Raw genomic sequence first — 24942 nt, 5'->3', positions numbered from 1 at the left:
AAACCTTCCCAAACCTTCCCAAACCTTCCCTTCCCAAACCTTCCCAAACCTTCCCAAACCTTCCCTTCCCAAACCTTCCCTCTTATCTTAACAGTCTGGGAGAGCAAAACTGGTATGAAAAACTTGGATATCTCTGGGTTTAAAGCACTGGTAGCAATGTTTCATAACAAATCATTTAGTCTGGTTTCCAGACAGACACACTGGGGCCTCCTGAGTGGGGGCTGAATAAGAAACTCTGGGGATGCAGCTTCAAATGTGGCAACTGGTCAGAGCTGCATCATTGCTCCAGACTGATGGTGTTTGTACAGAGAAGGTTCTAAGGGACATTTTGTCTCTGCAATCTGAGCCAGGTGCTCCTCACCAAGTCCCTGCTTTCTTGGGCAAGTGGAGCAAACAGTGCATGAGACACAGACAGATGTGAAGCTCAGTGCAGGCAGAACCTACAACTGATGAAATGGAGTGAAAAACGGAGAAAAGAGAGCTAAAATAAACCTCAAGGCGACTTGCTGGGTGAAATGACTCTAAAGTGGAAAGCTTCAAAAGTGCTGGGCTGCAGCAGATGCCTCAGGATGGGACTATTTAGGATATGATAATTGCATGATGCTGCCATGAATATCCAAACATGCACATGCAATAACAACACGCAGGCACAGGTATAAATATTTTTTGGGAAATATTTTAAAGTTTTGGACCATGCAATGAAGTTTTCTAAAACATTAATTGAGCTAAACCAGCGTGGTCTTGTTTTCAGCACTAGACTAATTATTTACATCAGCTAAATAACTCACTTCTCTCTGAATCCTTCCTAATAAATAAATAACTACCCTTGAAAAAAAAAAAAGGATTATTTTCATGTAGCTAGAGAAAGGCATTTTGATTGCTTATGGCTTTTAAAAGTGCTTTAGATCTTCCTTCAAATTTGCTCCTTATGTTCCAGGAGCAAATACCATTGTCAGGTTTGATGTTGCCCTGTAGGAGAAGGCAACAGAAAGAGCTTTTTCAATTTTTTATCTGCAATTTAAGAGCCAATTTGAAGATTCCAAAGTGCTTTAGTGTTCTTAACTAATCAAGGCACGGGATATATAGGTCAAAATTGAAAAAGATCTGTGCTTCCTAGAAAGTACATAGCAATGCATTCCCTAAAAAAAAAAAGGCAAAAAGGAAAGAATATGAAAAATAACAGCTGCATCCCCTTCTCCCAGAACTGGAAAACTGTAAATTCAGATAAATTATGAGAAATCTAATAGATACAAAATGAGCCCATCCATTAAAACAACAGATGGGAAACAACAGATCATAGGGAAACACAAAAGGTAACATCCATTCAGGTGGGGTTTTACACATATGTAAATAAGAATATATAATCTTCTATATCTACATGCTCAGCCATCATCAGCCTGATTTTTCAGCAACCAAAATCCTCCATCCAGGACTTTCTTTAATATCAGGAAGGTCCTGCTGTCCCTCACACCCTTCCTGGTGCCACCACTAACTTTTGCAAATGATGATATTCCAGATATTTCCAAGTTTCCTTGGCAAATATTACAACAGAAGTTGTAAGTAAATGAAAGCCACAATGTGATTGTGGTAAAAAAAAAAAACCAAACAAACCCCCCTATTGATACAAATCAAATGTTTCACTCATCTTCTCTTTACTTCTTAAACTTCCTGCAAATCACTGACTTAGGAGAAAACACCACAGTGGTCATGGGCATGTGAAGGTCCTATTTTAGTCAAGGCAGTAGAAAATAGGCTTTCATAATCTAATGTTTATGAAAGACAGAAAAGCAGTATCATCAATGAAGAATCTGGGTGGTGAGGGGGTGGAGAGAATAATTTTCAAAGCATTTTTTACAGCCAAAATTAAAATAAGTATAATTCAAGCCATTCTACACTCGAGGTGGGATTTTTTTTCCTTTGCATCTGAAGAATAAAGAAGTGTTCTTACATGCAGGGGGGATAAAAACACATTTAGTGCAGATGCTGAAAGGAAGCGTATCAGTGAACTGAGAAGTGATTATGTTGGACCCTTGGGCAATAAGGCTGTCACAAAATTTCCAAACAAGATGTGAGAATCTAGGACAGTTCTGCTGTTGGGTCACAGTGTTTGCTTTGCAGTTCCATTCCCCGTTTTCCAGTTGGAAATTAAACGGCAACATTTCCAGTATTGAGTCATTCCCTGTCACTGGAAATATGCAGGAGAGCCTGAGCAGAGCTGGGGAGGAGAGGGGAGGCTGTGACAGCAGAACATGTCACACACAGGTCAAAACCAGACAGAAATGAAGGGGTGAAGTGGGGGAACAAGAGAACTTCTGGCTTTTGCTCAAACCTACACCCCTTCAGCTATAAAACATTATTTGTCATAAAACAGCTGAAGTTCTGTGCCTGTCGTCCACTTAAACCCCCTGGAAACATGGGGTTTCATAAAGTCATTTTGGGCACAGGAGATGCACAGGGAGGTTCCTCCAGAAGGCATTTTTAATTATGTATTGCTGAACCATCCCCTGGAGAAGCCCTTTCTTCCCCTCTCCCTCTCCCTCTCCCTCTCCCTCTCCTCTCCTCTCCTCTCTCCTTCTCCCTCCTATTTTTCCTTTATATTTTTCCTTTTTTTCCTTCAAAATAAATAAATAAAAAGCCAAACAACAAACCAACCAAAGAAAATAAAAACACTTGCCAAGGTCTTGGTGATATTCTACTGGGGAAGAGAAAATTCTGAGGTCACCTCTGCAACTGGGATATGTTTTTGTGCACAGAGCAGAGCTGCCTATAGTTATACAGCAGTGACAAAATTCTGCATTTAAAGGCTTTACAGATTGAAAGGGGAGTGAAATGGCACCAATAAAATGGCACAAACCAGTTTGATTAATAATTAAAATGAGCGTTTATGTGGTTAAGAGGGAAAGTTGCCACCAAGTGCCACAGCCATCCTCGAGGCAGCCAGTCAAGTGCAATAAAATGGTTATAAATGCAGCATTTTGGGGCATCCTCCCCCCTCCCAAATATCTCCTGAGCACAAGGAACTTCCAAAGTCAGAAGAAATGGAGCTAATCCTATAGTGAGAGGGTAATTTCAAAGGGTAATTGATGTCTTTTTAACCCAGAACTGTCAAAGTGGATTGAGAAAAATAGAGCTTGACAAGGCTGAAGTTAAAAGAGAAATGGGAAGACTGATCTACTTCAGGGTCTGAATTTTAATGCTTTGTTGGGGTTGCACTTTTAGCAGGATAGTATCAAACAAATACTGTCCTGTAAACAAAGGAGTGAAGGAAAAATGGTTTAATGCTTAAAACAAACCCCAAAACGCTCAAACCCCAGAGTTTCCTCCTTAACTTTGTCAGAATGGTCGAATCTCATTTCTCTGAACAGCAACAATGTGCCTGATAAGAGCAAAGTGTTGGGAAGTGGAGGTCATCTAGAGTGATAAAATCAAATCCATTGCAGTGAAAAGGCATTTAAATCCACCTTCTCTGCATTGGCAACCTCTCTGTGCTGCTGAGAGACAGATGGAGAGCTCTGCATTGAGAATGGAAGGGCTGAGGGGATTAAAAGCCTTGGATCAGTTGAAAAGAGACAGGAAAAGTCATGGAAAGACATAGAATTTAGAGATCATATTGACAGCAAGGAGCAGGACGTGAAGCTACAGAGAATGGAAGTGGCATCTTTAATTACTGACCCAGCAGCTCCTCAGGTCAGGGGGATGGGATGTTCTCCCTCCCTGAGAGGCTCAGAAAGGGAAGATTCCCAAATCTGGGAATTTTGGGGTTATATGGGATTAATTTAGGAAAGGACATGGTTTTCAGAGGGCTGAATGTCCTACAGCAATACATGTGGCCCTTTCTCTAAATCCTTTACTTTTGCGAACAAAACAATAAAGATTTAAAAAAAGTTATAGGCATTAAAAAAACCCCAAACCAAAACCTAAACAAACCTGAATAAAATACACCTTTATGAATAATAAAGTAATGGAAATGTCCCATCAACCTCAGGAGGCCAAGGTGTTACCAGGCACATCATCCAGGGGGTATTTTGCTGCATCCAGCTGGTTTTAGTGGGGTTTGAGGAGCAGAGTTATGTAAGGCATGGAAGAGGATGATGTAAGATGCAGAAGGATTGAGCTGTAAGAACACTAACATGTTCCCCAGAGGACTGAAATGGCACTATTTATATACCCTTAGATTTTTTTGCAAGGTAGATGTGCATAGCTGTGTCATTATCAAAATCCAAAGAGCTCAATTTAGGTTGGGGGTTTTTGGGCCGGTTTAGGTAAAGTAATAAAGCCCCAAAACCAGCAACTAACATGTAACCTTGTGTATTAATTCACAGGCAGATAATGCAAGACTCAGCTGCCAACACCAATTTCAACATAAGCTTTAAAAGTTTAGCTCCCATTTACCCCTCAGATTCGGGACTGAGGAGAAAGAAGAAATAAAAGCATTAGTTTTTAGGGGAATGTTATCTAGAAAACTCAGGTAGTAGTTTCTATAATACAAGAAAGCCCCAGCCCTCATTAGTGGTATTTCCTAATGAAAATATCCTTAATCCTTGAGCCTTCCTGCCCAATATTTGGATATATACCTACTATTCAAAATACAATTATTTACAGTGGAGCTGTCTTTTCAGTATTTCTAACAGTAAGCAAAAAGAAACACCCTGACAGGACATTTCTACCACTGTCCTTGTTTTAAGTATTGGAATTTTAAACAATGACCACCCTGTGATAGTGGGAATTTAGGGAAGATAAACCCACCAACCCAGTCCTCTTTTCTCTTCAAAAGATGTCAAAGGATGTCAAAGGCCATAATTTTTCTGCCTGAACTCCCTTCCCTGTTGTTTCTTCTTATGATTATTGTTTTTCCTTTAGGGTTTTATGCTTTTCCAGGCAAATATTTTCCCTTCTTGAATGCTGGATCTTGTCTCAGGAACCCTTCCCTGCCCCAGAGCTTGGCCACCAGCAGCTGAGCTCGAGGAGAGACAGGAGGGGACACACAGAGAGATGGCATTACCCAGGATCAGAGAAAGCGGGCAAAAATGTATGGAATTTATTTAATTTAACAGCACATGTAGTCTGCTGCTCCTCTTTACGGGCAGAGGATGATGCATTCATTATTTTATAGATGATTTCTGACTCACCATCAGGATACAGCCAAATCCCTGCAAGACCATGACGCGCACAGGTGATTGTGGTTTTTCTGGATGGTGCACTCACAGCTGTTTCAGTTCATTACAAATGAAGGAAACAGCACTCTGGCACAAATTCTGTGAAACAAATGAATTTTTGACCTGCAGCACCTTAACATTTCACTTCCCCCATGCGAAAGCAAATCCAGAGGTTGGGAAACAGGGATAAATATTTCAGCTACTTTTTGCTACCCTAATTGCCAGCCTTTCCCTCCCACTCCCCCTCTGCCCACTCTTCCCTGCTCCCCACTATGCACGCAGGGAGCTGCCAAACACTCACATCATTCCTCAGCAAACACAACAGGAGCATGTGCTCTACTTTGTTTTCCCACTAGCTCTGCTCTTGCCTGAAGGTGCCTTCCCCTGCTCCATCATTTTGTGTTAAGAGAGAAGAGAAATGCAAGAGACACTCATTTTATAGCTCAGCCACAGGTAAATTATCTGGTGGAACAGGTGAGCACTTGGCTTTCCTGCCTTTCATTTTTCTTACAGTGAAAATAAAATGTAATGGCTGCACTGATTTATTATTACCAGCAGAATGTAGCACAGGTATCATTTGACACCGTGTGTGCCTTCATAAATCCTTGGCTGAATGACAAACCCCATTCCGTGCAGTTTGAGGTTCCCCCTGAACCTCTGCCCCACAACTACACCAACTTTTTGCCAGGAAAAAAATTTTCTAAAGCCCCACATCTCCACTGAGAATAGTTCTCAGGGCTTCTGGGACATGTCCCAGCTGGGAGGTGCCATTTTCAAATCTGATGAAGGCTCCAGTGTGGGGACATGTGAGCTCAGCCCTTGCTCTGGCGCAAGAGGAACCCACGGGGATGATGGAGGGCAGGGCAGGGCAGCAAGAGCAGTGCCAGGCACAGACAGCTCACCCCTTGGAAACCGAGAGTCAAGATGGTCTGGTTTGGAAGGAACCTTGATGATCATCTCATTCCACCCCCTTCCAAGGGCAGGGGTACCTTCCACTAGACCAGGTTAATCCAAGCTCTGTCCAACCTGGCCTTGGACACTTTCAGGGATTAGGCAGCTTCTCTGGGCAATCTGTGTCAGGGCATCACCACCCCCAGAGGGAATTCCTTCCCAATATCCCACCTAACCCAGCCCCCTGTCAGTGGGATGCCATTCCCCTTTTTCCTATCAAAAACCATCCCTATGCTCTGGCCCACAGGACAACAGAGGTGGGTGAAAACTGCTCACCCTCTTTTTTCTAAAACGCACCTTCCAGTTGTTCCCTTTAAATTTTTTTTCCTCTCTAAACAAAAGAAATCACGGAGAGAAAGGAAGGAGAAAGAGGAGGGGAAAAAAAAAAAAGAACATCTTAAATGCAAACGTCAGAATGTTGAGAGCAGAGGGATCCAGGCTCCCGCTCGCACACGGGGCTCTGGGGTCACTGGTCACTTCCAATTAGCTCCTACCACCAGCTAATGCTCCCTGTCAGCCAGAAACAAGGAACTCTGGAGAAAAACAAGTTCCACGCAGAGATTTTGGGGTTGTTTTTTCATGGTACTACAATGGCCTGCAGGAAAGGGAAGTGTCCCCGCTGAACTGAGTAACTCTGCCTTAGATAACACTGCCAGAGACTGGCTCTGCTGTGGTCCCAGCAAAGAGCATCCTCCTCTCCAGGGTGGTGTGACAGGAGAGGTGCCCACTGTGGGATCAGCCTGTCCCCACTGACACACAGCTGGCACTGTCCCAGAGCTGCTTTGGGAGAGCCTCAGAGGCACTGAGGACAGGAGAGAGAAAATCACAGAAACACAGAATGGTTTGGGTTGGAAGGGACCTTGAAGATCACCCAGTTCCAACTGCCTGCCCTGGGCAGAGACACCTTCTACTAGCCCAGGTTGCTCCAAGCCCTGTCCAATCTGACCTTGGACACTTGCAGGGATGGGGCAGCCACAGCTTCTCTGGGCAATCTGTGCCAGGGCCTCACCACCCTCATAGGGAAGGATTCCTTCCCAATATCCCATCTATCCTTGCCCTCTGGCAGTGGGAAGCCATTTCCCCTTGTCCTGCCACCCTATGCTCTTGTCCAAAGTCCCTCTCCAGCTCTCTTGGAGCCCCTTTAGGCACTGGAAGGGGCTCTAAGGTCTTCCTGGAGCTTTGTCCAGGTGAACACCTCCAGCTCTCCCAGCCTTTCCTCACAGCAGAGGTGCTCCAGCCCTGTGCTTCCCATCAAACAAACCACAGCTTCACATTTTCCAGGTCTTAAAGAGTCCTGGCCTAACATAAGACATGATTTCTGCTACTGACTTGACACAAACACCATGTGCCAGAAAACCTCACATCGGAGAAAAGAAATTAATTTTCCTAAAGCCACTTTTCAAGAGCCCCCTGGAGTAGCTGAGTCCAGAACAAACACTGATTTCTCTCCAGGTGCTCCCGATGGGAGATTCAGAAGTGTCCCATCTCTGCCCAAGCATTATTTTGTTTGGACACACACTCGTGTTCCCCAGTGCCTGCTCAGACATAGCACTGCACAGCAGCAACCTGTAACCTTCCACACACCTCTGCCCATCTCCACAGGGACCACGAGGTCAGTAAAGACAGAAACTTCTTAAAAAATCTTGTATTTCTATCCTTTACTATTATTTCCCTCTAAGGAGCAAGTTAACAATAGTGTGCTGCTTGGGAAAAAGGAACAACAAATATATTTACCAAGTGTGCACAGTAATAAACTGATGGAATTAAGTTTATAACCAGTAGACTGAGATATTATTAACAACCAGGTATCAATATCATTTAAAAAATATCTTTGGACAGGCCTCTGTAACACCAGCAACTGCTTCATCTTTTGAAAGAAGGCATTTTCTTTTTGGAAATTTTTGAATTTGTGGTTGATTTATTTGGATTTTTCTCTGTGAGATTTTGAGCACATAAGACTAAAATGCAGGAAAACACATCTAATTTTCAGAGAAACAATAATTAGAGCCTCAATGAACTTCCTGCCCTCTGCAGTGCCTTCTTCTGTTGCTGCAAGAACACACTTCCCAACACAATGCTTGGAATGTTAAATTGGATGTTAATAAGTGGTTTAAACTGCATAATTCATGCTAATCTAAGGAATGTTTTGCCTAGACCAGAGCTGGTGGGATTGTTTCACCTGTCACACTGTTACATGTCATATGAGTCGCCTGTGATTCAACACAGCATGTGTGTTGCTGCTCCAAAACGGTGCCTGGGTCCCTATTCATTCCCACAGGTTCCTTAATATCCTGTGAAGTTTTTTTTTTTCATTCCAGACAGTTTTTGTAGCTAATTTTCTCAGTTTTCAGCTGTAGGTGCAGTGATCTGTCATTGCTCACAGGAACGGTGGAGGAAGAAAACTCAGTTTAAATCGGGATCGCAGTGCTGAGGAAATGTAAGCACAGCCATGGGAGAATAAAACAAAACTTGGAAGAGCAGCCAACAACAGGACAACACAACAAAAATGCATTATTGATAGGAAAGCAGGGTCACATTTGGTTTTGTCTGCACTTTCTCTTTGTGAAGGACTCCCTCACTGCTGATGACACCACACATTCCCCTCCAATGCCACTGGCAGGGGGCCATGGCTTCCAGTAACAGCAGAACCAGCATCTTTTCAAGCATCTGTTGAGCAGCCAAAGCTCCTGGTCTGCCAATGTGTGAGAAAGGACAATCACAGAATCATAGGATCGTTTAAGTTGGAAAAGACCTCTAAGATCCTCAAGCCCAACCATCACCCAGCACCACTGTGTTCACCACTGAACCCTGCTCTCCAGTGCCACATCCTCAAGTTTTTTGAACACAGGGCTGGTGTTCCCAAAGCTCAGACAACTCTTGTTCTTGGTTATAACAAGGACAATTAGAGGCTCCAAGCTTTTTAGTAAGATGTGAGGGGTCACCCAAAGAACATGGGAGAAGGCAATTGGACTCGCTGTGAGTGAGTGACAGGCAAAACACGAGGCAGCACCTTTGAGGACCAAGGAGATACTGCCCCAAAAGCCTTTTCAGAGGTGTTGATTAGGAATCATCAGACAAATAAGAAGATTCAACCACTTTAAGTGATAAAACCATCTGAAAAATGGGAATGGGAGCGTGCAGCAAGGTGGCAAAATACCAGGAGAACGTGCTGAGATCTTAGGGAATTCTGCCTTGAGCTCCAACTCAGAGGAAGCTTCCTAATAGTAATTTGCAAATTAGTGATAGGACGAGGGGGAATGGCCTTAAGCTGAAGGAGGGCAGGTTTAGATTAGACATGGGGGAGAAATTCTTTACTATGAGTGGTGAGGCCCAAGTGTCCAAGGCCAGGTTGGACAGGGCTTGGAGCAACCTGGTCTAGTGGAAAGAGGCAGGAGGTGGAACTGGATGGTCTTTAAGGTCCCTTCCAACCCAAACCATCCTATGTTTCTGTGATTCTGTGAAATAAAGTGACTGAACAGGAGCTGTCACTGAAGCACAAGAAGTTCCATCACAAATCTGCAGCATTAATCTGCTGTGGCCCATGTTCCTCTGTTTAGTTCCCTGGCTGTGCAAGAGTTTGTGCTGCAACACACAGAAGTTCAACAGCATCAGAGCCAAACTGTGCAATGAAAAGCTGAGAGAATGGCCAAACCAATGCGGATTCAACCTAAAATAGCAGCACATCACCATCCATAAAATCTCAGCAGGTTTGGGATGGCTGACAGGGAGCTTGGGTAGTAGTGAGGGGTGGTCAGACTGGATTTGGAGAACCACAGATCACGTGTAGCTGCAAAAAGGTGGAGTGAGGGGATGGAAACCACTTGGCTACACACAACAGGAGACTGAATGGAGTCACCATCCCAGCCCAGCCTCAGCAGGGTCAGTACATGTCCCCAGTACACCAGTCCACAGCCAGTTAAATAAATGAGTTATTCAATTCAGCAACTTCTCGTTGAAGTGTTTGAATACAATGCCACACACACTTGAAATGAAAAAAAATTAAGTCTGTCATTTGACAGAGAAACACAATTTACAGTAATTATTCATGTCTGCAGAATACACATAACCCCCCCCCGAGGGAAATTAAAAATCCTATAAATAGCCTCACTGGAGAACAGCTGGATAGATCCTATACAATAACCAAGTATTTAGACCAATCCACACATTTCTGCATCCCCGAGAAGGTGGCAATTGCAAGCCTGAAATTCAGTTTAGATCCATGAAAAGTACAAAAGGAGAACAAGAGGAAATTGAAATGTCAGCGCAGCTGGACCTCACGCTTCCCATTACCACTAAAAACTGAGGAAATAGAGGAAAACCCTGAATTTCAGTGCTCACCATCACTCAAGTGCCTGGTCTGTTTTTCATGGGCATTTTCTATAATTTATTGCTTTGTCAGAAGGCCAAGTGGAGATGCAGATTGAAAACTGCCTTACCTGGTGTGTGCAGAGGGATGCAGGAGCCACAGCTCCATGCTGAGGGGCAGGAAGGTTCACCACCCATCCTCCTGGGAGACCTGCTCCAGCCTGGGAATCTCTTGTCCATGTTTGCACCCTGTCTCGCACTGAATTTAAATACACTTCTGCCATCCTTTCATTTGCCTTCAGCTTGGGAATAAAACACTTCAGGTTTAGAGTTCCAGAATGGTTCAGTTGGGAAAATCCCTCCAAGATCACTGAGCCCAACAATTAACCCACACTGCCAAGGCCACCATTAAACCCCCTCCCCAAGTGCCACGTCCACACATCCCTCCCCATCCCTCCAGGATGGGGACTCCATCCCTGCCCTGGGCAGCTGTGCCAGCACTTGCTGTTTTGTTCCAAAAGCATACAAAAGTATTCCACAGCCCAATCCAGGATGGTAATTCCCAGATCAGAAGAGGGTGACTCCTGTTACACCATGTACTGTCACAGTCTGGTCCACATAGATTTAAACATCAAACCAGCTGTAACCTTTCTAAGAAATTTTTCTGCTTATTTCACCTGATTTTGTCAATACATACACAAGAAATGACTTGTTTAGACAAATAACCTTTAGCAAAATTGGGTAATTATGAACATCCATCATGGGTCCACTGGCATCAACAACATGACATGAAGCTTCTGGCAGAGAATGATTCCCAAAAAGGCCACATGAATCAATAGGGAAGATGTCTAGTGTGAAGCTAGAAGGTGGACACCTCAAATAGACAATAAAATTAGATATTTTACATTAAAAATGTGTGTTTCGATGTGTGTGCATGAATACACATATATATGTGCACTCCCATGAATCTCTCATTCACATACCATAAGCATAACCATATGCACTGCAAATGTTTTATCATTTTCCTCTGTAAAGTCACATACAACAAACATCCAAGGTAAAGAAAAATGCCTTTGTTAAGACAAAACTGAATTTAAAAACATTTTTAGTCTCAGAATTTGTGATACCACCAGAGACATTTCAGTAATCATAAATGTCACTTATGGAAACCTGCTTAAGAAGTGACCTTTGTGCTGAGCTTCCCGTTGAAAAGAAATTTGATTAAAAACCAAACAAATCTTTTGTGGTTTTGTGTGGGACTGATGGGAACTGATCTGTGCACCTGTAAAAATTCACCCTCTCACTCCCACACTACCACTCAGGAAAACGGTATTGAGGGCTCCTCTTTTTTATATTGGCACTGTGAGTTAACTTTCACTAAGTAAATTCAAGCTACTTTTCAAGAAGTGAAAATTCCTGACCAATGGAATCTGTTTTCTCATATTATGTAGAAACTTGACACTTCTGAGTTCCTTCTTTCAGGTAAACTTTTGTTGGAAAGCCTTGGGGTGCTGCTCTCAAGTCTGAGCAAAGGGACAGCACTTGAGGGGAGGTTAATCCCTGACTTAAATGGTGAAAACCTGGCCCCTGTGGATCCTGCTAAAGTCCTGGAAAGCTTTGCTATGGAGGAGATGGAGGGGATCACCTTTCCAAGCAGAAATACTGATTTGAATGTAGTCTAAATGGGGACCTGTGGATGGGGAGGCACTAGGAGAGCTGGCAGGAGGACAAAGCAGTGATAAATACACCAGGTCATTGATAAATACACCAGGTCATCCCAATCCCACCATGTCCACTCGAGGCATTGAGGCAGGGAAAGCAAAAGACTCACTGAAGCCATCAAGGGATGAATTCCCACAGAAACAGGGCAGACAAAAGACACATGAGATCCCACCACGTTGGTTAAAATCAAATAACCTTGTTCTGTCTTGTTTCACATCAAGCTGTTCTGCATTAGCTCAGCTGAATTGCAAACAATCTGGCAAGGAATTCCCATGGCAATGGGATGCTCTGACACCCAACTCTGGAATACAAAGGAAGAGAGCAAACCGTGAGGAATAACAGCCTTCCCAGGATTGTTCACTGCTTAGAGCCTGGAACTGAATGACTTCCTGAATTTGCTGAGGTGTGTTTTTACCACACTTTGAGGAGGGCAATGAGTTACAGCCTAGAAGATGTTAGATTGGCAATTTGGGTCTGAGTGAATCTGAGAGTCTGATTTTCAATTCCCAGGCTCAGGTTGTACATTTGTAAAACACACACAGATGAGGTTTCGAGTCTGTACTGTTAAGACCCATTTGAAAGTGCAGCTCTTGTTTGAGGAGTCTCGCAGGGCCAAATTATACCACTTGCATGAGCACAGGAATTTGCAAAGGATGAGCAAAAACAAACACATTATCAGAAATGCAATTTACAGGCATCCAGTTAAAGGTCGATGGGAAAGCTCTTCCCAGCCTTTAGAAGGCAAAGGGAACAGAAAAGAGCAAAACTCACCAGCATCCCAGCACATCTCCCAGGCAGCACCAGGAGCAGTCTCTAAAGCAATCCTCAATTAAATAAGAGACTTACAGAATTAAAGTTGTAATACATTATTGATTGTCTACAGAATGAGTACCTGATTGACTGCAGCCAAGAATCCTTCCCTGAGTGCTCCTCTTGAACAGAGATTATATTAACAAAACAAAGAGGGAATTGGAGGATGGTATCCAACAGTAAATTCTGAGATGCTCTAGTAGCTGATTTTATAACAAGAAAAAGTGTGTTTGTTTGATCCAAAGTGACACAGTGGTTTAAGGCAAAAATATGAGAATATCTAATTGACCATTCCAGCCACTTTTTATGAGAAAGGCAATTTTTCTGCTCTTGTAACAACAGTATTGTTTTACTGCTGTATAAAGTCACTTCTGCTTGCAACTTGCATCATGTAGCAGGTACTTGAGGTGGAAAATATTACCTAAAACTCATCTGTTTTCTGAAGAGTTCAGCAACAGATAACTTAAAGATATATAAGCCATCTTTATGGGCACAGACAGCACACAGAGATGGGTGTTTTTAGTGCTGATGTGTATTTTAGCTCCTTCCTGCAGGAATAATCACATTAACACAATGAAAGTTATCAGCTTTATCATGAGTTCCCCCCAAAATTACACTGAAAAGAGGTTAAGTATATATAGCCCTCTATAGAGTGCAACAGCTCCTGAAATTCTGCAGTAAGGATCAAAAATACCCAGGAAATGTATTCATTTTCTTAGACAAGTTTTTAAAATAATATTTTATTTTTGAGTCAGTGGTATATTTAAAAACAATCTACTGTAAGAGTAAAAAGATTGTAGATAATAAAAAACAAAAGTGTGATGACAATAAAAAACACTAGAGTATAAAGTTAGTTTCCTTCCTCCCTCCCAAAACCCCATCCCACCATTGTCTGATATTTCTCAGAGTTTAATATCTGAAAAAAAATGCTTTTTTCTTTTTCTTTACACTTTCAGTACTTAGGAAATTAAAAATACATAAGGCATTCTTTGCAGGCACATTAATCCATTATTACATGAAAAGCAGGCACCATAAAAATGAAAACATTCTAAAAACCATCATATATACAAACACTGTACAGAATGATGGCACAAGGACAAAGTGATTCCATTCAGTTCATCCTAATCCAACATGAAATATTACACATTAAAGAAAGGAAAAAGCTCTTCCCATTCCTGTACTCAGCTTTTGGGTTCAGAATGACCAGGAGTCTCCTACCTGCCTACTCGTTCTTTTCCCACACGCTCGTGCCCGTCGGCAGCTCTGAGGCTTCCTTGATGTACCCTGTGATGGACACTCAGAAGATCCAACTGAACGAAAATGGCAATGGCTGAGCAACAATGACTAATTTTATAAAGCCCATTAATCATGGAATCACAGAATACACTGAGTTGGAAGGGACTCACTAGGAATCCAGCTCCTGGCCCTGCCCAGGACACCCCAACAATCCCACCCTGTCCCTGAGAGCATTGTCCAAATGCTCCTTGGGCTCTGCCAGCCTTGGTGCTGTGCCCACTGCCCTGGGGAGCCTGTTCAGTGCCCGACCACCCTCTGGGGGAAGAACCTTTTTCTGACATCCAATCAAACCCTCCCCTGACAGAGTTCCAGCCATTCCCTGGTGTCCTGTCAGTGGTCACAAGAGTGAAGAGATCAGTGCCTGCCTCCCCACTGCCCCAGTGAGGTCTCCCCTCAGTCTCCTCTTCTCCAGCTGAACAGATCAAGTGCTTCAAACCACTACACACCCTCAGCCACCCCTTCTATTGCTTCCCCTAAGGCCCTTCCCCATCATCATGACCTCCTGTCAGGCAAAGAAAGTGTTAAACACCTCTGCCTTGTCTGTGTCCCTGTTTGGGAGGTGACCATCCCCCTCCTGGAATGGGCCAATGATATTTCTATACTGCCTATTGCCATTAATGTATTAAAAAAACCCTTTTTAATGTTCCCCCCATTTCTGGCAGCTCCAACTCCAATTGAGCTTTGGCCATTTTCTCCCTGCAGTGACGAGCAGCATCTCTGTGTTCTTCCCATGTCACCTGACCTTGCTTCCACTGGGCACACACCTTCCTTTTCCACTTTATAGCCAAGAGAAGATCCCTGCTCAGCCAAGCCAGCCTTCAGCTTCACCTGCTTGACTTCCAATATTTGGGAACTGCTGCCCCTGTGCCCTCAGGAGGTGACGTTTGAAAAGTGAGCAGCACTGATGGACCCCAGCACCTGCAAAAGCGTTTTTCCAGAGGAATTTACTCCCTCATTCCCTGAGCACCTGAAGTCTGCTCTCCTCGTGTCCAGGGCTGAGGTTTTGCTGCCACTTTTCCTCCTGTCACCAGAGATTTTAAACTTGATCCCTGTGGCCAGGGCGGCCAAATCAGATTATTTGTAACACAGACCAATTAAAGAGAAGGCACATTTCACAAATAAATTGTATCTGATTTTTAGCCCTGGGCTCAAATCCCTGTTATCTGGGGAAATCCTACAGAAGTTTCACCTCCCTGCGAAGCTCCTCCAATGTGCACTGAATTCCATGTGAATATTGTCATCAATTCCTATATACACCAAGATTAGGTACAAAAACTCAGCTCAGTTTAAACCCCAGAGCTACCCGAACACTTTAGATACAAAATATTCAGCTCTCATTTGAATCTCCACAGCCAGCTCTGTGCCTGGCATTACTCAGAAGCAGGGAGAAGGTTTAGGAAGAGGGTACTGTCAGTTGATGGACAATTCCAGGTCTCAAGTAGAAATCCAGATTTCTTTCAAGTTATGGGAGGGAATAACCCCCAGAAGGGGGGGGGATGTAGTGTTGGTTCCATGGCTAGAAATGGATTTCTTATGGAGTTAGAGTCATTGCACTAAATGTTAGATACTGCACACCTGAATGAGGTAAACATTATATACCATAAAATACTTAGGGAAATGAATTGTTACAGCTTTATCTTTGGAAAAAAGAACCTGCTTCCTTCTTCATTGGACAATCCCAGAGTCAACTGACGTTTGCTTCCGAGTTGTCTTTGGAGGTGGAGGCGGGGGAGTCTTGCTGGGGAGAGGAGGTGGCAGGTGCTGGAAGAAACCAAATTGGATGGATCATGTTAGCAAAGGATGGAGTTTGGAAACTTTTTCATATACAACTGTGGAAGAAAACAGGTGAGTCTGCAGCCTCTGACTCACAAAAACCTCTCCGTGGAACTTGCTGCTGTGGATTCCCAACGCCCTCAGCCATTAGTTTTAAATATAACTTTTTTATTTTAACAACAAAAAAAAAAAAAATCTCTCAAGGGTTCAGGATTAATTAGCTCAATATTTCAGGAAAAATCTTTCGAAAGCACTGGAGAAGTTTATAATTCCCCACTTTATATCATGATAGGATATTGATTCCTTGGTGTGTATTGATTGCCTCAGCCCCCAGGCACTCAGAGCTTAAAAACTAAGCTGAAGCAACGGCTTCATTGCTTTTCTGTTATGTTTTGGATTTTGCACATTTAGAACAGAAATCATTTAAAAAAAAAAGGGAAAAGGGAAACAATTTAAAACCATTTAAAGAGATAAGTAAGTCGCAATTTACCATCACACACAGGGTTATAATTAAAATATTCAAAATAGAAATGCAGACTGTTCACATACATATATTTTAAATCGCTTCATGTATCACACAACAGAAGAGCACTCCCAGTTAGAATCATCAGCTAATTGGACAAATTAAAAAAGTCATTATGGAAATTAAGATTTTTTTATAATGTTAAATCATACATATGATAAAACCTGCTTCAGAAGGAGCTGGAGAACACTGCAATCTGCTCCCAGGCTTTGCAGGCAGGTTTTTACAGATTTTGGCTGTGCAGGCAGTGCAGATTTCCCCTCACTGCACCCAGGCTGTGCTGCAGCATCACAGCTCAGAAATGCTGCTTTGGGGTTGTTTTTCCCTAAGATTCTCCTTCTCCTCAGCCACTGCCTTTTGTCTTCTTCCAAACCTAATGATGCTTTTCCATTCCCACTTGTTTGTGTTTCGTCCTGCCTCACCCACCCAGCACTAACTGCTGGCTTCACACACTCTCACAGCCCAACAAGCACCAACTCTGCCAAAATTCTTTGGTCACTGCTACAAGAACAGTCCAAAAACTTGCAGGTACTCCACTGCAGGCACAGCTTGGACAAAATAACTCAGGATTTCTCAATATCAGGAAGATACTGGTATATAAACAACTGATAAACCACATGGAAGAGCATAAGAAACAAGACTGTTCCTTTTAAAAGCTGTCCAAAGATGCTGTCCCAAAAAGATGAGCAGTTCAGGGTGATGCCAGGACATCTCAGCCTCTCCTCCTAATGCTCCTGCAATCTTGTGTCTGGGAGTTTTACTGGGAGTTTTCAGAGATGTGTAAGAGTAGGAGGAAAAAGCATCTCTAAAGTAACTAAACACCCTCTTTCAAGCAGGTTTTAGACAACATGAAGCTACAAATCCAGATAGTTTTATTAAGCACAGACTAAAGAGAAAGGTAAGGCTGCAAATTGGCTGAGTCAGGAAGGCTGGGTTTTTGCTGGAATACTTTTCCTGTATCCTACCTGGACAGAACTACTTTTCCATCTGTTTTACAAGTTTTCTCACTCCTCCTCTATGGCAAATGAAGAGGGATGCCAAACTACCCCCAGGTAAGCCAAGCCCTGAGCCCATCTCTCCATTCTGCTCCATCTACTCTCCATTTCCCAGCCTCTCCAGCAGCACCACTGCCTGGATGTGCCTGCTCTCACCTCCCTCCTTGGCTCCAAAATGCTTCCTGACCTGGCAGCTTGGAAGTAATTGGGTTTAATCTGCTGCTGAATGAGAAACTCTGCACCAAGAGCAAGGCACGGGAGCCGGGATGCCTTGTCTGGGATGACGTGTTCCCCCGCCTGCCTGGGGAAGAGGCACCAACACCTGGCACCTGGGGACATGGGTTAGTGCTGGCCTTGGGAGTGATGAGGGAATGGCTGGACTTGATGATCTCAGAGGTCTTTTCCAACCTAAATGACTCTCTGATTTTCCAGAGCAGGCTCCAAAGAGGGCACTACTTATTCCTGACTTCCAGTGGGACACGATGACCTCTGAGTTGGAAAACCAGGTCAACAGATAAATATGAAAAGCAGATAATGTAAGAATTTAATTTTACTAAACGCAAAACTGAAGACTTGTTTGGCTTTTAGTTAAAATGCCACTGCTGATCTGCCTCTGAAATGTTACAGTCAGAACCATTAAATGTTCCCTCTACCTGAGCAAATACTTGGCACGTAAACTCCTGAATCCCTATTAAGGCATCTGACTAAGAGTTGGACTGTCAATTGTGATCTGAAGGTTTCAAAATCTTTGAGAACCTGCTTAATTACAGTCCTGTATCCAGGCAAGGGCTCTGGGCAAACTTTGGGAATCGCTGGTGGTCTGCAGAACATCAGTGTACAACGTGCAACAGCTCCTCATGAAGATGACATTCATTCCACAGCTCAGTAAACCAGGTATCCCTCTGAAATACATTCCAAAATATAAAACTTTCCTCTGCTCTGCTCTCACATGAGCTCTTTAACTTCATATTTATCACCAGAAAAAAAGCCCTAACTCTGCTGATAGCATCATTTGTGAAAATCCATTTTGAATTTAAATAACACTACATTGGCAATAATTCTCAATTCAATTAGATCAAAGGCATTTCTCAACCAAATGAGCCCTTCATATTGATCAGAGAACAATCAAATCAGCCCTGAAAACCTGCTTCTGAAGAAGAGATACAATGAGAATAAGCTAAATATATATGCTATAAATAACAAGCTCAAAACCTACCAGAGCTCAGATTCTGCAAGCAAATTAGGCAGAAAGAAATAACAGAGATAGGTAGATAATTATTATAATTGAATTTACAATTTCCATTAGAAAGTCGGATAAATTTAGCACATGTTCATTTATATAATAAGCTACCAATGAATATATTAAGTAGGATGTGTGAGGCTGGTTGGGGTGACATAACTGAGGAATTAGAACCACAAAACATGCCACTATGGAACTCCAAATCCAGCCAGTGCTCCCAGAGCTGATACGTCCTCCCTTTTATTCCAGGACAGGATGAAATTCCAGCATACTTCCTCTCTCCCTTTAATACCACACTCAGAAAATTATTACCAGGCTTATAAAAAGTTCATTTTTGCTGCGCTTCCCCTTAGAAACTTTGAAATAAAAATAGAGTTTACCTTGATTTTACATTTAATTAAGAGCTGCTTTGCCAAGTTCGTGTTTATATCTCAGTGGTTAATTGTGAATCTCAAAGAATCTTTTTCCTTTCTGACAAATTGACAGAGGCTGGTTCACATCCCAACCTATTTTGGGCAGAATCCTTGACTCGTGGGGACCTCAGGGGAAGCAGAAACCTTATGTAAAAGGCACATCTGCAACACAGAAACAATCTGTTCCTTCTGCTTCAGACATGAAATTGCTCCCATTTGTTTGCTTTTTTCTTTTTTTTTCTCCCTCAGACAGAAAAGAATCAGGTCCAAAAACATTTGTCTCTGTTCTCTCCCAGATATGAACTGCACTGCAACTGGGCACGTTCAGGACGTAGTAAAAATCAATTACAGAAGATGAGAAAATGCAATTTTTTTCTCCTCTGAAGAAGCAAAATTGTTTTTCATTCAGAAAACACACAAAAAATCAAACAAATTTGATTCCTAAAACTGTTCCTTGTGGCACTGCACGAAATTTCTTCCTGTGCAACTATTTTTCTTTCAAATTCCACGGTCATCAATATAACAAGCTCTGGAGATCCAATGAGAAGCACTCTAAGTTGGAAGGATTAATGGATCTAATTAGGTCAGAAGCAGGAGAAATGGGATGTAAATAAACTATCAGCTACCCAGGACTGTAAATGCTTTCAGATCCTGAGTTGCTCCTTCAGCACAGAGCTGAGCAGCCTGACAAGCAGCAATGAAAAATAATATCTGCAATGAAAAATAACATTATAGTGCGAGGTTCTGGCAGAATAACACTCCTATTGTGAAAGGGCAATAATGCACCAGCAGAGAGAACAGCCCAACTCCACTAATGTGAACCAAATTACAGACAGTTTAAGCTAATTGGCTGTTTGACCCAGGGAGCAAAGTTATGTGGAAAAGCTGGCAGGTAACTGGCGTAAAATGACTGTTTGAAGGCAGTTGTCGTACATCATCTATTAGAGTCTCATGTCACTGTGTCACAGCCCTTCCTGGAGTGGGCTTAGGTAAAAAAAAAGAATTTTAAGGATCCTTCTGTGGAGATGCACTTGGTGTTCTTCCACCTGCTGTGTGCCACCCTGGGCAATGTGAATGATCCCCCAAAATGAGCAACATGGAATTGCTTCGAGTCGGTGTCTCAGATCAGATCACAGCAGCCCCCCTGCTCTGGAGCCAGGCTGGGAGAGCTGGGGGTGTTCACCTGGAGAAGAGAAGGCTCCAGGGAGACCTGAGAGCCCCTTCCAGTGCCTAAAGGGGCTCCAGGAGAGCTGGAGAGGGACTTGGGACAAGGGCCTGGAGTGACAGTGCCCGACCACCCTCTGGGGGAAGAACTTGTTCCCAATATCGAACCTACACCTTCCCTGACTCAGCTCCAGCTGCTCCTTTGGGTCCTGTCACTGGTCACAGAGAGCAGAGATGCTGCTGCCCCTCCATTGGAGGCTGCTATAGCAAATCCTGACACAGTGCTCCCTAATTACCTGCTGCCTCCATCGTTTCAGCTGGTTTCCAGCTTTTTTGTCTCTGTCATGAGGACGACACTTTGCTGGAGCCTTCAAGGTCACTTTTTGCTCACTGCAGCTGATACAGGAGATAATTTTCAGCTCTGCAGCACATGCACTGCAACACGGGGAAAATCCCCCTGGATTCTTCCTTCTGTGTATTATATTAGGATATATTATTCCATTATATCTGAATAACCAGCCTGAATAACCCTCATACAACAGCATCCCAGAGAGTCAAACCAGGCACTGCATGAGACCGTTCTGCTCCTCGTCCCATGCGCCGCTCCAGCCTTCGCCGTTCCTCCTTTCCAAGTTCTGCCTGGATTGATGGAGGTGTTCTCATCCCAACCATTACCTGATCCTTAGTAAGTGTTATAGCCAATATCATAAACCCAAGTGCTCCTTTGTCTATTTTCTTTGAGCTCCCCTCCGGCCGTGAATACAAAGCAAGCGGTTGATTTGTATGCAAGGGTGAGGACGAACCCATAAAGCAGGATAAGTGCCTAAAGGAATCCCCTGATGTAATAGTAATCCTTGCAGGAGTCATAGGCTTCTTTTTTTTATGTTCTCATATATTATTAAGAACATTTTTAGCAGAACAAATCACACGGTGGAAGAAAATATATTTATATTTTCTCACAGTTAACGGTGAGTAGGGGGACAATCAGGAAATTATAAGGAGATGATCATTTGGAAAAAAGACTTAAGGTACACCAAGGTAACAGTGGACTCCAAATAATCTAAGATTGCTGCCTCAGACACTAAATGACATTATTGCCTGCAGTTTGACTTGAAGCATCTGCTGCATTTCTGACTGCCTGCTTTCAGTTCACTACAGCACTTGGCTTTCATAACCCACTGCAAGACAACCAGAGTGAAAAATCTAATAATTCCTCACACAAGGAGATATTTCCAGTTTAAAAGCTACCAAGATAATCTTATCTCTAATATGTTTTACTGATTTTTCTTCACTGATACAAAGCTGGTGTAATTTAAAGGATGATCAGTTTACTAGGCAGAGAATGATCAAGTTATGAATTATGGAGCTATTTGACCCATGAAACATAAGGCATTAAAACCGTGGAGTGGGATTTAATCACAGCAGCAATAAGAATTTACTCATCTGATCTTTCATGTCCAGCACTACTCATTTTCTTTATGTTCTTTAACAGCTTCCTTCCTACAAGGCTGATGAAATAAAGGCACAGAGTGATTGTTATAAGATTAGAAACCTTTTCTAAAATGAATTCTAAAACTAATACATGTGGTTTTGCAACAAATCTGCTTTAGATCCTTCTTCCAGACTTTGAAACTAAATTCCCTCATCTTGGAAGTTTATAAAAATACAGATGCTGAAGAAAATATTGGACAGTTAGATAAGAAGATGTAAATTTTGGACAGTTAGCCAAGGAGATGTAGCCTATATTTGATTGCATTTCTTAGCTGTGCTTAAATTCTAAGGCCCTTCAACACTGCATGTTAAAAAACAGGGTCTGTGTCTACAATGACAAGATACATTAAAAAAAATGACAGGAGTCTGAAAAAATTAAGGCTGTAAAGAGCAAAAATATTAAGACCTGACTAAAACTTTGCAAAAAAACCCAAAAAGGGAGCATATTGGCACTATTTTTATGAACTTCCATTTAATGATGCAGAAACTCTGCTCATGGCAGGTCCAGGAGCTGCCCAAGGTCACATCTTCCATGAGGCTGAGGCTGGGACTTGAGTTGTCTCCAACCATCACAGCAAGATGGCATTTGGAAGTTGTACAATAACTACCCAACATCTCTCCATGGAGTGGAAACCCCTTCAAACAGCCTCAGAGGGAAGGGAAAGAAACCCTGACGACTGGGATTTTATTTCTCACCATTGCTTAGTGTTCTTTAGCTAAAATTTGAACTTACATAAGCAATCCTGAGCTACCACCACGACCTAAACATTATACTATATAATAGAAAATGAATTTACTACTCTGGAGCTCATGCAGGAAGGAGTTGAAGAAATTTGAATCCTAATTTGAATTTCTCAGCTTTCTTCCTGAAGACGCATTCCTCAGACAACTCTCCTGGCAGCCCTGCTGTACATGCTGTAATTTTCCACTTAGAGGTCTGAATTCAGGACAAATGAGAGCTGGTCCCTGAGAGAGACACCAGGGAAATGGGTTAAAAGTTTAGTCTACTTTGATGGAAACAAGAGGAAAAGTGAAAATATTTACTAAAACCACCCAGCCATGGGGAACAACTATGGAAGAGAGGATGGGAATAGAGAATTTTTCAGTAAATGCATACAAAGAGTAAAACATGGTGTTTTGAATAACACTTTTGACATTCCTGAAAGTACTTCTACATCTGCTTTTTCCTATTTAGCCTATACATACTGAATTCCTGCTACAATAGGAATTACTTATACTATTAGAAATAGTTATAATTTCAACCATGGAAAAAGCTGGACTTGTGTACTGTTGTGCACTCGGATAGTCTGTGTTAAACACAATTATTCCCAGAGTTAAACCAAATTCCTGCCTGACACTCTCTGCTGAGACCAGAAATGCTTTCTCTAGCCATGAAAAGCAAATTACTGAACAGAATCTCATTGCAATGACGAACTTCAGAGAACTCTTGGAAGACACCTCTGCAAACAAAGAAGGATCAGTTTCCACAAAATAACAGCTTGGTCAAAGTTAGAGATTTCCAAGTCAAAGGATAGAAAACCCTCTGGTTTGGGTTTGTGTGAGAAGGTTGTGGTAGTTTCTGTGAGAGGATGCCAGAAGTTTCCCCATGTTCAGTGGCAGGACTTGTGACCTTTTGGGGTCTCATTGCCCTGCTCTGATTTGATTGGCAATAAATTAAATTCATTTCCCCCAGATGAGCCTGTTTTGCCCATGATGGTAATTGGTGAGTGATCTCTCCCTGCCCTTGTCTCAATCCATGAGCCTTTCATTATATTTTCTCTCCCCTGTCCAGCTGAGGAGAGGAGTGATGGAGCATTTTTGGTGGGTACCAGCCAGGGTCAACCCACCACACCTCTTTAAACCTGTTTTCTCTCTTCATAAAGAAAATAAATGGCCCTTTTCAAAAGTGCTGCTTTAAAGAAAAAGACCAAATTATTTTTAAAGCTTCAAGGCTACAGGAAACAAAGTTGAAAAAGTGTATTTTCTTCAGAAAGCTCAAAAGGCTGTTGATGATGAGGAGTTTCTGAGCTCCTTCCCTCAAAGGGGAGGTGTGTGTTTGCCTCAGGGAAACAAGCAGCGATTGAACATCGACAGAACGGAGCTCCAGAAAGGAGAGATGGCAGGAACATGTTTTATTTCCTTTCCTGAGACAGCACTGAAAGGCTATTAAATCTAATTTGCTGCAGAGAATGTATCCTGTTGGTTAAAGCTCCCTTACCAACACACCTAAAAGCATTTGGCTTAGATTTCACCAGAATGAACCCAATCTCCCCCTCAGGTCGACGCTGCTCCCTCACACTCCAGACACTGCAACTGCAGAACTCTCTGGATGTGCTGACACATCCAGGAGCAGGATCCTGTCTCACCTGGGATTGCTCAAGGGACAAAGGAAAGAAAATTGCAGGAAGTGATGATTCCCTGAGGACTCACCCGCTGGTGGGCAGGGGGGGAGGTCGTCGGGCTGATCAAGTCCTGGCTTTCCATGAGGTTCCCATAGTCGGCTGTGCTTCCTTTGAGGGGCAGAGGGGGAGGAACGTCGGGGATGTCGGAGCTGGACATTCCATTCAGTTCCAGATCTGTAAAAACCAACACTGAGTTAACTCCTTCAGCAACTGAATCCTAGAAACAGAATGGTTTGGGTTGGGAGGGACCTTAAAGCTCATCCCGTTCCACTCCCTGCCATGGGCAGGGACACCTCCCACCAGCCCAGGTTGCTCCAAGCCCCGTCCAACCTGGCCTTGGACACTTCCAGGGATCCAGGGGCAGCCACAGCTTCTCTGGGCAACCTGTGCCAGGGCCTCACCACCCTCACAGGGAAGAATTCCTTCCCAATATCCCATCTAACCCTGCCCTCTGGCAGTTTAAAGTCATTCCCCCTTGTCCTGTCACCCCATGCTCTTGTTCAAAGTCCCTCTCCAGCTCTCTTGGAGCCTCTTTAGGCACTGGAAGAGCCTTCTCTTCTCCAGGCTGGACAATCCCAGCTCTCTCGGCCTGTTTTCACAGCAGAGGTGCTCCAGCCCTATGACCAACTTAGTGGAAAATCACCCCCACCCCACTCTAGTTCGCAGAGTATTATTATACTATGAACCAAATCCGGGATAAA

General features: G+C 43.1%; 2 protein-coding genes across 3 annotated transcripts in view; both read right to left on the bottom strand.

The window, feature by feature from the left end:
- NPS (neuropeptide S) overlaps positions 1-11294 on the bottom strand; it is a 32601-nt gene extending 21307 nt beyond the window's left edge. The window contains exon 1 of the mRNA XM_017809151.1: positions 10544-11294. The gene's annotated coding sequence lies outside the window, so the exon portion shown is untranslated. The remainder of the gene's footprint in view (positions 1-10543) is intronic.
- A 4405-nt stretch (positions 11295-15699) lies between these two features.
- The window catches only part of DOCK1 (dedicator of cytokinesis 1), a 278725-nt gene continuing 269482 nt past the window's right edge, over positions 15700-24942 (bottom strand). For both annotated transcript variants that reach the window (XM_017809240.1, XM_017809241.1), the window contains exons 51-52: positions 24270-24415; positions 15700-16001 (exon numbers count right to left, since the gene is read on the bottom strand). In XM_017809240.1, the coding sequence (XP_017664729.1) occupies positions 15906-16001; positions 24270-24415 (242 nt within the window). In that variant the 3' untranslated portion in view covers positions 15700-15905. The remainder of the gene's footprint in view (positions 16002-24269; positions 24416-24942) is intronic.

The sequence above is a fragment of the Lepidothrix coronata genome, unplaced genomic scaffold (genome assembly GCF_001604755.1).
Source record: "Lepidothrix coronata isolate B3197 unplaced genomic scaffold, Lepidothrix_coronata-1.0 Scaffold25, whole genome shotgun sequence".
NCBI classification, from domain to species: domain Eukaryota; kingdom Metazoa; phylum Chordata; class Aves; order Passeriformes; family Pipridae; genus Lepidothrix; species Lepidothrix coronata.
Note: the sequence above shows the minus strand (reverse complement) of the source record. Positions and strands in the feature narration are given on the sequence as shown.